The sequence below is a fragment of the Enoplosus armatus genome, chromosome 13 (assembly GCF_043641665.1).
Source record: "Enoplosus armatus isolate fEnoArm2 chromosome 13, fEnoArm2.hap1, whole genome shotgun sequence".
Classification (NCBI taxonomy): domain Eukaryota; kingdom Metazoa; phylum Chordata; class Actinopteri; order Centrarchiformes; family Enoplosidae; genus Enoplosus; species Enoplosus armatus.
In genome coordinates this window covers 10114465-10126848 of record NC_092192.1, presented here as the reverse complement: position 1 = coordinate 10126848, position 12384 = coordinate 10114465, and the positions used below count along the sequence as shown (strand labels likewise).

At 40.2% G+C, this 12384-nt stretch overlaps 1 protein-coding gene across 1 annotated transcript in view; it reads left to right on the top strand.

Moving 5' to 3' along the window:
* Positions 1-12384, top strand: part of LOC139294969 (actin-binding LIM protein 3-like) — a 39891-nt gene that overhangs the window by 11243 nt on the left and 16264 nt on the right. The window contains exons 3-7 of the mRNA XM_070916996.1: positions 2624-2807; positions 5370-5482; positions 6819-6945; positions 7345-7438; positions 8323-8410. Coding sequence (XP_070773097.1) covers positions 2624-2807; positions 5370-5482; positions 6819-6945; positions 7345-7438; positions 8323-8410 — 606 coding nt within the window. The remainder of the gene's footprint in view (positions 1-2623; positions 2808-5369; positions 5483-6818; positions 6946-7344; positions 7439-8322; positions 8411-12384) is intronic.

Sequence of the window (12384 nt, the reverse complement as noted above, 5' to 3'; positions counted from 1 at the left end):
CAGTGATGTCCTAGTTTTTCTTTCTTATATGAATAAATTGACTTCAACATCTTCAAACTAACTAAATTGTAAGAAGAATAATTCAGTTATAAGACAATGATGATGAACTTTTGAGGGAAACAACAAAAGCATCATATCTGTGTTGGAAAAGCAGATGCGTAGATACAAATTTCATCATGAATTCTGCAAACAGACTTTCAGATCTGTGTCAGGCAGGTGAAAACTTTGGACTCAGGAGTGTGTAGGAGGTCCGTCCTGTCTGTTTGACTATTTTTCTGGAGTGATTCAGCAAAAACAAAGACGAAGAAAAAGAAAACCATGAGACTGGTTTCATGATCAGGTATCACTTTAAGAATATGTCCGGATTTAAACGAAGGACTTGTGTCTATGCAGGATTTAGAAAAACTTGTCCATGTATTTATCCTCAGTGGGCTCGATGCTGTCTTTACAGTCTCTCTGAAAAGCAGACCAGACAGCTGACTTAGAACGCTGCTGCTGGAGTCTTCACTAAGACCAGGAAAGACCACGTCGCTCCAGTTCCCAGATCTTCACACTTGCATACTGAATTTACTTTAAAATTCTACTTTTGGTTTATAAAGCTCTGACTGGTTTAAGGGCCAAGATACATTTCTGATCAGCTGCTCCGTTATGAAGCGTCCGGACTTCTCAGATCGTCTGGGTCAGGTCTGCTCACTCAGAGTCCCCAGAGTCAAAACTAAACGTGGAGAAGCAGCATTACTGAAACAAACTCCCAGTAAACTTGAAGTCTTTTAATTATTTTAACACCTCGTGTTTGCCACTGCATTTTATTAAGTTCAGTTTGGGACTATTGATTCATATCTTGTACTGTAATTTTTATTCTCCTTTTTAATCTGTTTTATTTTATTTTAGCTTATTTGTTTTACTCTTTCAGATTCTGCTTGTGTCTTCTCTTAATGCCTTTATGTCTCACTTGTTATTGAAAAGTGCTATACAAATGAACTGGACTTGATTCTACAGTCTGTTTCTACTGTTTACAACTATGTGGCTCTCGGCAATAAGGGCAGTTTTTTTATGGTCAGCAGTTAGAGGATAATGTGATTGCAGTGATAAAATGTGCAATGAAAAGCAACACCATGTTAATATCTACATAGTATTACAAGATTATACTTTTTAATGCGGATAGAAAGTCACCATGACATGATTCTGGTCTGTGGGTTACATGAAAGCCTTTCTCTCTAAATGAAAATCTAATGATTCATGCGTTTGGCTTCAGGCTTCACATCAAGAAAACTTTGAAAAGGAGTGCAGTTCACTTAAAATGTTGCTTTACTGTCTTTATGACTTCAGGTTGGCTCCAATGAGACACATACATTAGGCAGCTAGACTGTTTGTCTTGCTCTACAGTCTCTCTCTCTCTCTCTCTCTCTCTCTCTCTCTCTCTCTCTCTCTCTGTGTCTGAGCCACTTAACATGCTGGCTCGGATCAGATCAGATCCCGTCACTCCACTGGGTTTAGAGCCATTAGCTTAATTAGAGACCAGACATTCAATTCACTGTCAGATATCTTGATCTGTTGGCTGCCTTTCAGATGTCTAATTTACAGTACATCCAGATCGTATCATGGTGCCACTGTATACTGCATACTGCAGTTTATACCTCCACCTGCTGGGGCTGATCCCTACAGGTTATATCATAGTGACCTGTGTAGAGCGAGTGGGTTAAACATGGCACTGACAGCATCAGTGATTCAATTCATTTTGGGGACACGCATGATAAAAATCTTTACACTGGTGGCACTGTGAGAGGATATGGCTTAGGTGTGGCCCTCAAATTGCTCATACTGTCATAAAGTCTGTAAAACACAACTGCTGGGAGTTAAAAGAGTGAGCTCCCTGCCAGCAAATCATCGTCTAACCAACCAGCTCAGCAGAGGCCTCCTCACCTCTCGGCACAGCTGGACCAGAAGCAATCATTTGGCTGAGGGGACTTTGCATTTGCTAAATAAAAGCCATACATCATGCTGTCAGTATTTATAGCAAACACAGTGTGTGTGTGTATCTGCGTGTGCTCACGTGTCTGGATATGCATCTATCACACAACGCTGCCTCCACAAATACATATAAAAATATATATTGTGTGTATCATGATTTACACAGACATAACATACTGTATAATTTAACAGATTAGGTGGTTACTGGTCTAATCCTCAAAACCAGATTAGAGTATTAACCCTTTTAGAGGTCAGAAAGGACAGATTGCACTCGCAACAATCCCACCCCCTCAACCAGCACACACACACACACACACACACACACACACACACAAATGTGACCATGTGTGTTATTAACTACCTTCAAACTAGAAGGCAAAACCTCTATATTAATGGGTTAACAGTGGTGCTTGTGTCAAAGCAGGCTGACAACTAAAGTTTCTTAATTACAGCAGCAGTTTTTTGGAATATACATACTGAAACTACGTGGTAATCTTGATAGTTTGCCCTGAAGAACTTGAGGAAATAGTTCCTATCAGGCCTGCTTCACTGTGACTACACACAGTGCTGTTTTCTCTCTGTTTGGTCAGCCTGCCTCGTGTTTCTGAGCAATAAAGCGCACTGGTTCAGTTTTGTCTCTCTGTCTGTGCAGTGTGTGGCTGTGATCTGGTGCACTCGGGCTTCTTCCACCACTCTGGCGAGTACATATGTACAGAGGACTACCAGCGGCTCTACGGGACCCAGTGTGACAGCTGTGACCAGTACATCACTGGAGAGGTGGTATCTGCCCTGGGGAGGACGTACCACCCGCACTGCTTCGTCTGCAGCGTCTGCAGGTGAGGGAAAGTGTTTGTGTGTGTAGTCGCAACGTTTATGGGCTTCCTGACAGTCACGATTTCTCTCTTCATTCTCAGAAACATCCTTTTATTCTGCACTGTGAAGTCAGTGATAAGAATGATATATTCAAAGATATATAGTAAAAGTATTAGAATAGAGTATATTTATAAAAAGTAGTATTGGTAATAATAATAATAGTAGGAGTAGTGCAATTCAAATATTCAAAATTTTTAACACCATTGTTTACAGCTCTACGTGTTTCCTTCTGGCACAGCTTCATTCGTAACTTGTGACTACAAAAACAGCAACACATGAGATTCACATAATGACTTTGCAAGTCTGTTCACAACTTCTTGCACACCACAGGTGGCCCTTAACAATTAAAATGCAATGATGTATAAGTACTGCGGGCCAGTAAATTCCTGTGTTTGGTTTCACTGACCAGCTCACACAAGAAAGCTACTGCAGAGTCTGGAGACACTGTAGGCGATGTTTTAATTGAAATGTTCACAGTCAATCAAACTTGTTACAGCTAATTAAAAGTAACAAATCTAAGTTTATTGAAAGAGTGCCTTCTCCAGGTTTGTCACAAAGTGTTTTACTGAAAATAAAAAAATAAAACGTTTGTGCAACTTGATAGCGTCTTTCATTCGACCCTGCCTATCAGAGAAACCACATCTTTCAAACTCCACCCACAGTTTGTACCGCAGGCTTCCTGCTATAAAACTGAATATGAATATAATTGTTTTTGGAGTACCATTTGTACAAGTACAAGTGTATCAGAGTGGAGCAGGAAGTTGGTGAGAAAGCTCATCCATGAGATAAACAAACAAGATAAATGTTAACATATTTAAACACTTTATATGGGAGGTCTGCTTAGTGTCTGCTGTAGTTGGCTGGTCTCACTTTATTTATTATCTATCATGTAAATCTAATATTGGCTTCAGTTCAGTTGACTCAAAGCTGCAGTGAATGTGATAAAAGTGACTGTAAATGAAGTGTGACTGTTGAGCCGTACAGTAAATATATAAAAGGCTAACTATCAGTCAGTATGTTGGACGTAGAGATGGATCATTAGGCTTCGGCTTGCTTATAGTGAGAGTTTTGCTAATGAAGCTTATTCGTTTTGAAAATGGCTGCGTCAGCATATTGCAGTAAAATTGTGTCTCTCAAATGACTTTTCGTCAAAGCACTTTGACTCCCACAACAAGCTCTCTGAGTGTGTGCAGAGTGCAAAACTCCAACCAGAAGACGGACACACAACATGATATAGAGCTGAGCAGTATACTGATGATCATCTGAAGTCTGTTTCAGAACAATTTCTGAAATAGTTGAAAAAGAGCTTCTGTTACGTTGACCTGATGTCCAACGTGAAGGACATTTTTCAATTTGACTTGTTACTTGATTTTCCTGCAACTAAACAGATATTCTTAAAAAAGGTCTTCTAGTCGTTGTTCTGAGTATTTTTTCCATGTGGCCCAGCTGCAGCAAAGTCTGTTTACTTCACACACAGTTGTTGTATTATAGCAAAGAGGTTTGTTATCAGATACCTAGTCAAGATTCATAGATACAGTCCGAATGTGAAGCTTAGCCTCATGTTACACACACAGGATGGGAACCTGCTGTCACTGCTGAGGTCTTTTACTGGCAGGACGTAAACACTAGAAATCTTCTGACTGCCACTAACAGCTGAACATTTTCAGTTATAAATGAGAAAATACCTACACAGTAATGTACGGTATAATAATTTGTATCACCGCAAAATACTTATTGGGCTTTCAAAATTGAGGATTCTCACTATAAATATTGAATCGTATTTGCACTCAGGCTGAGCTTTCTGTGTTTCTGAGGCGACTGTCGAGAAGCAGCAAACACTTTATCATTTATTTTCTACCAGAGGAGTAAAAATGAAGGAAGTCTCTGCTGTGATCTGGATACAGATTAGTAAACAATGATAAAAATTTGATTCAGTTGTGGCTGCATCGCAGGTGCTCACGTCTGCCCTCACACTGTGTGGCTACAGCTGAACCCTCAGGCCAAAAAGCATTAACTGTTTGTCTCAGTTTATACTTTTTGTATTAATATTTCAGTCATGTCTGCTAAAATACATGTGTCAGTGTAACCAACCATGAGAAATAAGACTTCACAATATCAGGGAATGGGGAAAATGTTGTGGTTGACACTCCACTACTGTTTCATTGTTCGGGAAGAAGCCTGAAATATAATCTCATATCCTCTCGGATACTGAAGCAATTGATTTACTCTACATTTTTCAGTGGGGACTTTGAGAAACAATGTAAATATTTATATGATTTCCAGTGCTGTTTTTATCAGCATTACTGTTATGAAATAGTCCCAATGTAAAAACATTGCTGTTGATTTGTCAAATATTAGTTTTCAGTGTTGTGAGAAATACAAATGTCATTCTATTGTGATTGTGATGTGGGTGAACCGACCCTTTTTAACTGCGTGTTTCAAAAAGTAAAATTTCTGCGATGCCATATCTGCATAGCTTTCCTGAATTTTTCTGTGTGTGTGTGTGTGTGTGTGTGTGTTCTCAGGAGTCCGTTCCCAATCGGAGACAGGGTGACCTTCTGTGGGAAGAAGTGTGTGTGTCAGCAGTGCTCACAGAGTCTGAACACCGACAAGCCCGTCAAGGTCCACGGACCAAGCTGTAAGACACACACACACACACACACACACACACACAAACACAGTTTGTGCACACACACATGCAAACCGCACTATACTTAGTGTAAATGTTGTAAACTGTAACGTGACATTTGTTGGTGATAATGCATGACAAGCGGTTATCCAAAAACGATGCATGAAGTGAGATGTGTGTTACCATGGCTACTTGCCAGCAATAAAAATGCACGGTAATTACTGCTTATTCACATTCAGACAATGTAGTATTTTCTCAAATGGATTATTATTTGATGTCAGCATTGGAATAAACATTATTTTAGAAGAACATGGAGGTTCATAATTGACCTTGTGAACAGTATGTGTGACAAAATAAAGTGGTCCACTTACTAGCTTCTCAACGGCATCTGGTGGTCTTCATCAGCAAATTAAACTAGCTTGGGTGTCATTTTCCTTCTCCAACAAAACTGCTGAAATAAGTAGCCCTCCAGCTTTTAGCATTAAAGTCTGGCGTTGTTGTTTATTTTTTATTGTCAGTAAATCCCATGACGTTCTCTCAATACTTTCCGACTTCCCTACTCTTTTTGTAGCCCCACTGAAGATCTTTAAAAACTGGTCACAAATATATAGTTTCATTTTTTAAAAACTGGGCACTTTTAGCAAACGTTACTCAAACAGGAGTGATTAGGGTATTTATTAGGGACTATTTCCAGCCGTGGAATATAATAATACACATTTAGTGCTGTAGTGAGTATATATATATAATAAACTACAGTGCCCATGTTCATGGTAATGAAGGTTACGTGTTTTTGGCGCAGAGGAGTAATCAGGCTTTGTTTCTAACTAAGATTGTTTGTTTTTGTCTCTTTGTGGGATTTGTTGACAATAAGAGAGACATAGCAGATGACCGGCATTATCCTTTGATATCAGTGTGACCGAAGTAAGCTGCTACACCAGAGCTGCGCAGGTACCTTCAAATAAAGCGTACCTCAAGGCCGTTTGTTCCCCTACAGGTGAAAAAACATTAGAAGATTTTTACTGTCCACCTGCTGAACGCTGCAAAACACAGCCACCTTCCCTGCAGCTACACACCCACACACACACACACACACACACACACACACACGCACACACAGAAGGTGGCCTGCTGCTCCAGGTAGTCTTGTAGCCTGGTTCTGGTCCCTCCATCTGGTAAAGACAGTGTGACTATCACGAGGAAGGAGGAGAGAAGTGATGAGAGGTTGGCAGAGCGGAGAGGCAAGGACAGAGAGGAAGGATGATAAATGCGTAAGATGTTGAAGTTGCTCTTATCTTGCCTTGTGTGTTTTCTCATTGCTGCATCTCCTGCTCCTCCTCTCCTCTAGACTGTGCAGGCTGTGGCGAGGAGATCAAACAGGGTCAGTCTCTGCTGGCTCTGGAGAGACAGTGGCACGTCACTTGTTTTAAATGCCAAACGTGTGGCTGTGCGCTCACTGGAGAGTACATCAGCAAGTGAGTGGCTTGATCCCCCGTATGTACAGTTTGTACCGCGTTTGAGCAAATGTCAAAGATTTTCTCCCGCGATCCACATCCTCTGTTTTGAAAAGTTACTTCACTGACATTGTTGCTCGTGTGTAGGCTTTCATATCTGAAGCTACTAACTGATGATGGCCAATTTGTAAATAGACAGCTATTTAGATTCTGATTCTGATTCTGATTCTGATTTAGAGCGCTCTTATTCTGTCATGGAAAAGTAGGATTTTTTGACCAGCACTTTTGTATATCAGTTAAATTTTATTTGACAATAACAAATCAGTATTTTAATCAGCTAGACGACAGCCACAGTTGATTGACTCAGGTATTCAGAAACAATGTGTGACCAGGAGGTAAATACATTTTTGCCCCTGGCAGGGATGGGATACCTTACTGTGAGACTGACTACCACACTCAGTTCGGGATCAGGTGTGACAGCTGCAACAGGTACATCAGCGGCAGGGTCCTCGAGGTGAGTGCATTTTTCCATGTGTGACAATGTGCATCTGTATGCTTAAGACAGATGTGAACAACATGGAGACTGTGCATGATTTTTGTCCTTGTGTGTCTTGTTGAAGAATGTGTGTGTGTGTGTGTGTGTGTGTGTGTGTGTGTGTGTGTGTGTGTGTGTGGGTCTATAAAAAGCTGCGAAGAAAACGCAGCTGTCCCTCTTTAAATGACTGAAGTGTTGACTGATGACGAAGCAGCTTTGGAAAACTAACAAAGCAACACTCTCCCATCTCCTCTACCCTAATTCATTCCTTTTCTTCTATTTCTTATCTCGCCTCTCGACATTCTTCATTCCTCTTTTTTTTTTCTCTATTTCTTATCTGTTCTCGTTTCCTCATTTGTGTCATCTGCTATTGCTTCTCTCTGCCTCCTTTCATTTCCCCTCCTCCCCTCTCCTTTCCTGTTCTGTCCTTTATTTTCCTCTCCTTTTTCTTTTCTTTTCTTTCCTTTTCTGTCCTCTCCTTTCTTCCCCTCTCCTCTCTTTTCTTTTCCTTTCTTCTCCTGTCCTCTCCTCTCTTTTCCTTTCTTCTCCTGTCCTCTCCTCTCTTTTCCTTTCTTCTCCTGTCCTCTCCTCTCTTTTCCTTTCTTCTCCTGTCCTCTCCTTTCTTTTCCTTTCTTCTCCTGTCCACTCCTTTCCTTTCCTGTCCTCTCCTTTCCTTTCTTTTCCTTTCTTCTCCTGTCCTCTCCTTTCTTTTCCTTTCTTCTCCTGTCCTCTCCTTTCTTTTCCTCTCCTCTCCTTTCCTTTCCTTTCTTCTCCTGTCCTCTCCTTTCTTTTCCTCTCCTCTCCTTTCCTTTCCTTTCTTCTCCTGTCCTCTCCTTTCCTTTCCTTGTTGTCTCCTCTTCCAGGCTGGAGGGAAGCGCTACCACCCCAGCTGTGCCAGATGTGCCCGCTGTCATATGATGTTCCTGGAAGGAGAGGAAATGTACCTTACAGGTGAGGGGAAAGAGGAGAGGAGATCCAGACAAATGCTACAATATTATGTAAAACCAATAGAATAGATTTTGGTGAATGGATGACTGTGAGGTCACTTGTACAGCTGACAGGCGTAAAAATAGACTTGTAGCATCTATTGAATTAGCTGTACCCTGCAAGCATCCAGATGGCCTGAGTGTTTCTGCATCTGTGTGTGTGTGTGTGTGTGTGTGTGTGTGTGTGTGTGTACGTATGTGTACATGTGTTTGTGTGTGTGTAAGACAAAGAGAGAAGGCAACTAAGAGGGAAGGAGGATACAGTCACCTGATAAATGACTGCTTTTGACAAAGCACCGTTTTATATGAGTTATTGATCTCACATATAGCCTCACTCTTTACTACACTCAGTGGTGAAGACACACATGCGCACACCTTCCCCCAGCTGATGTTTTCTTTGTACACACAAAGGGTTGGAGTCAATTACCTCTCAACCTTCACCTCCTCTGTGTCCATTACTCTGCGCTGCCCCCGACAGAATTAATCGGAAAGAAACCGACTTCGCCGGAGGTTCAGATTGAATCATCCAGCAGCTTCTGTTTTACTAATTAGATTAAATTAATCAAAGTTAATAAGCTCCATCATGGATTCAAATAGGTTGATAGGTTGAGGTTCATATTTTTATGCATTTTGTTTTATGTTTTTTTAATTAACCAACCAAATGTCAACATATCACTCTCATAAACAGCTGTTTTGCACCTTAATGTTGACCATAATATTTATATGGAACTACATGTAATTTGCAAAACTAGATTAACTGGCAGCATTGAGTGCCAGTGCAATAAAGTGGTGTGAAGGTCACATGGTGTATAGACATTTGGAGTCCTGTGTTTACATCCTGTGAGGTCATTTTATTATTAACCATGATCATGATCATTAACCATACCTTAACCACACTTTAGTTTGAATACATACAAAAATGTTGGCTGTGAACATTTTGCAGATGAATACAATATGAAGATATGAGCAGCATTTCCTTGATGACATGCAAATGCAAATTAGCTGCATGTGAACATACTGTAGGAGTTATGGTAAAAAAGAGCCCGGCAACTCTGAACTGCACACATGTTTCTTTAAGATGAGGGTGAAATAGAAAAAGTAATTAAAACAGCACCACAACCATGCACTGTAGTGAGAAACAGTGTGTGTAACACAGATTATTTGGCTTGACGAAGTTGAATCCAGATTAAATGTAGAGCTACTGTACTGTAACATGTGGTCGCCACACACGTTGACGCCTCCCGTTTCACCTCATTGACATTCTGCTGCTCACCTGCCACAGCCACCAGTAAACTAAACATTTGCATATTGTACTGGAGGTGTGTGTGTGTGTGTTCATGCAAGCGTCATTTCCTGTGATACCTGCGTATCTGCTTGAGTACATGTTTGCACATTTGTGTGTCTGCATATGAATTCAGGTGTGTGTGTGTGTGTGTGTGCTGAGCTCCAGTGAGCTGCCCCAAGGTTACACTCACTCCTTTTGATGACTTCAGACATGTAGGAGGGCTGAGCAATCACCCTCGTGAGACACACTCAATTACGACACACATGTACACACACAACACACACACACACACACCCTTGCAATCAATCTCATGATGCATGTCTGGAATAAAAAGTGGTGTGTGTGTGTGTTGGAGGTGGGGATGGAGAACTATTTTATGAACTAATCGTGAATCTCAACATCGGCTCTTATAATGGATAGATGGATGGATGGATGGATCAACTACTTTGTTTATTGTCTCCTCAGTTGTTCTCATTATTGAACATTGTTCAAACATCTGAAAACATTAGAGTGTGTGTTACTTCACCTCTAGTTTCGTAAGGTCAAACAATGGTAACACTTTCACTGTGTTTTGCCACAACAGCAGGCAGCAGGTCGTGTTGGATTCAGTTTTCGCTAATTGATGAAAAATGCCTGTTACAAGTTACCAGAGCCCAAACTGATGTCTTATAATGGCTTATTTTTAAAAATATAAATTATATTACTATAAATGTTCTTTTGATCAACTAATAGATAAATTAAGTGATGATTTCAGGCCTAGGCTTGTTTTATTTCCAGTCTAGAGACAGTGCTACTGTTGATATTATATTTTAAGCTGAGAAAATGACAGCATCAATCCTAAATAGTGAAGAGCAAGAGCAGCCATGTTGTATTTCTGTCCATGGTTGACTGATCAGTGGTGTCAAAGACAATGTTTTTGTTTGCCAAAATCAAATAAGTAACTAACTTGCACACCTTTACCTCTTTTCTTACTCTCTCAATAAAGTCTCAGTTGAAAAAGGAAGACCAACAGACATCAGCAGCTTAAATGAATGGAATAAATCATAGTACATATCTGAATGGTAACATTCAGCCTGGTGTGTGTGTGTGCTGTTTCTCATGGCAGCATGATTCAGCAAAAAGCAAAAACGCCTGCGGCCATTTCAATATCTGCTGCTTTATAGCTTCAGTGGTATGAGCACAAATGTCAATATTGCCTCCCTATATTTCACTGGCTGCTTTCATCCCTTGTTTTGAATATCAGCCATAATATCAAGATAAAGCGTCCGGTTTTGTCCACTGATTAACCTCGTTTTGCATAAAGTTAATATGACAGGACAAATAGAAGTCTGTCTAAACATAGCCGAGGCTTCATTCCTGAACAAAAAGCCAGAGAGTGACTCAGGAGTTATGTTTAAATTATTTTTTTATATAATTGTGACAAATTTCAGGCAGTTCATTTTCTCAGAACTGATGAATTCCTTTTCTCAGCACAATTTAAATTTTCCTCATCCAGGAGATAAAGGATCTCAAGTCCAAGGCCATACATCTGTTCGGCAGCGGAGTTGAGGAGCGTGGGTGGGATGGGGGTGCTCTGAATCACCACGCATGGTTTCTGTCTACAGTATTGATTTTTTTTTTTCTGTGTGTGTGTGTGTGTGTGTGTGTGTGTGTGTGTGTGTCTGTGTGTGTGGTCTACTTCTCTGTGCCTCTGTGTGTCTGCTTGTGTCAGATTTACGGTGTTGATAGTGGTTGTATATTACAGTCATAATCAGCTAACTGAGTCCACTCGGCCGACCTGCGTTGCCCCAAGGCTCGAGAAAATGATGGAGACTGTGTGTGTGTTTGTGTTCAGAGCGGATATATTACTGTCATTATCACATTATCAGATCCACGTGCATATAACATCCTGACATTAGTGGTTTATTGTTATGAATATGATCTAATAGCCTTCATTCATTCCCTCTTTGCTCTTTTGCTCTACAGTACAGTTTCTTTTCTTCCTTTATTCTTCTTTTAACCTCACTTGTTCTCGCTTGTTATCATTAAGTTCAATTCAAAAAAACTTATTGGAATGACTGTTAAAGCACAATATTGTCAAAGCAGTGGTTCTGTTTAGCGTATAAACATGTAATAAGTGGTTTATGTACGCAGGTAAAAGGTCATTTTTTAAGTGTTTCACTCATGTACAGTCTTTGACAACAATTTGTACATGACTGTACATGATCTCCTATGAAGACATTTTATATTATTTCAACTGTGTTAACTATATTATCATTCATTATGTGTTTATACATCAGCCTGCACTGATGGGTGCTATAGTTGTTGACAAATACATTAATTAACACTTATATCTGCTATAAACTATTTATCAAGCTTTTAGGTACACCTGATGCATTAAACAAGTACTTTTTATTTTGTTATTGTTTATTGTGTATTGACACAGCATTGAGTGCACTGGTGCTTTAAGCGTGTTAGCATGCTAACATTTGCTAAAATGTCTTTAGTTTTGTGGGCATAAACCAAATTATTGGACAAAGTGAAATTTTGACCTGATGATGGTGCTAGAGGAAAGGTTCACCGAAGTTATTACAGTTCATCTTGAGGGAGACATGAATGTGTGTGACAGATTTCACTGTGGCACCAGAGGAAAAGTCAGGGGATCACCAAATTCA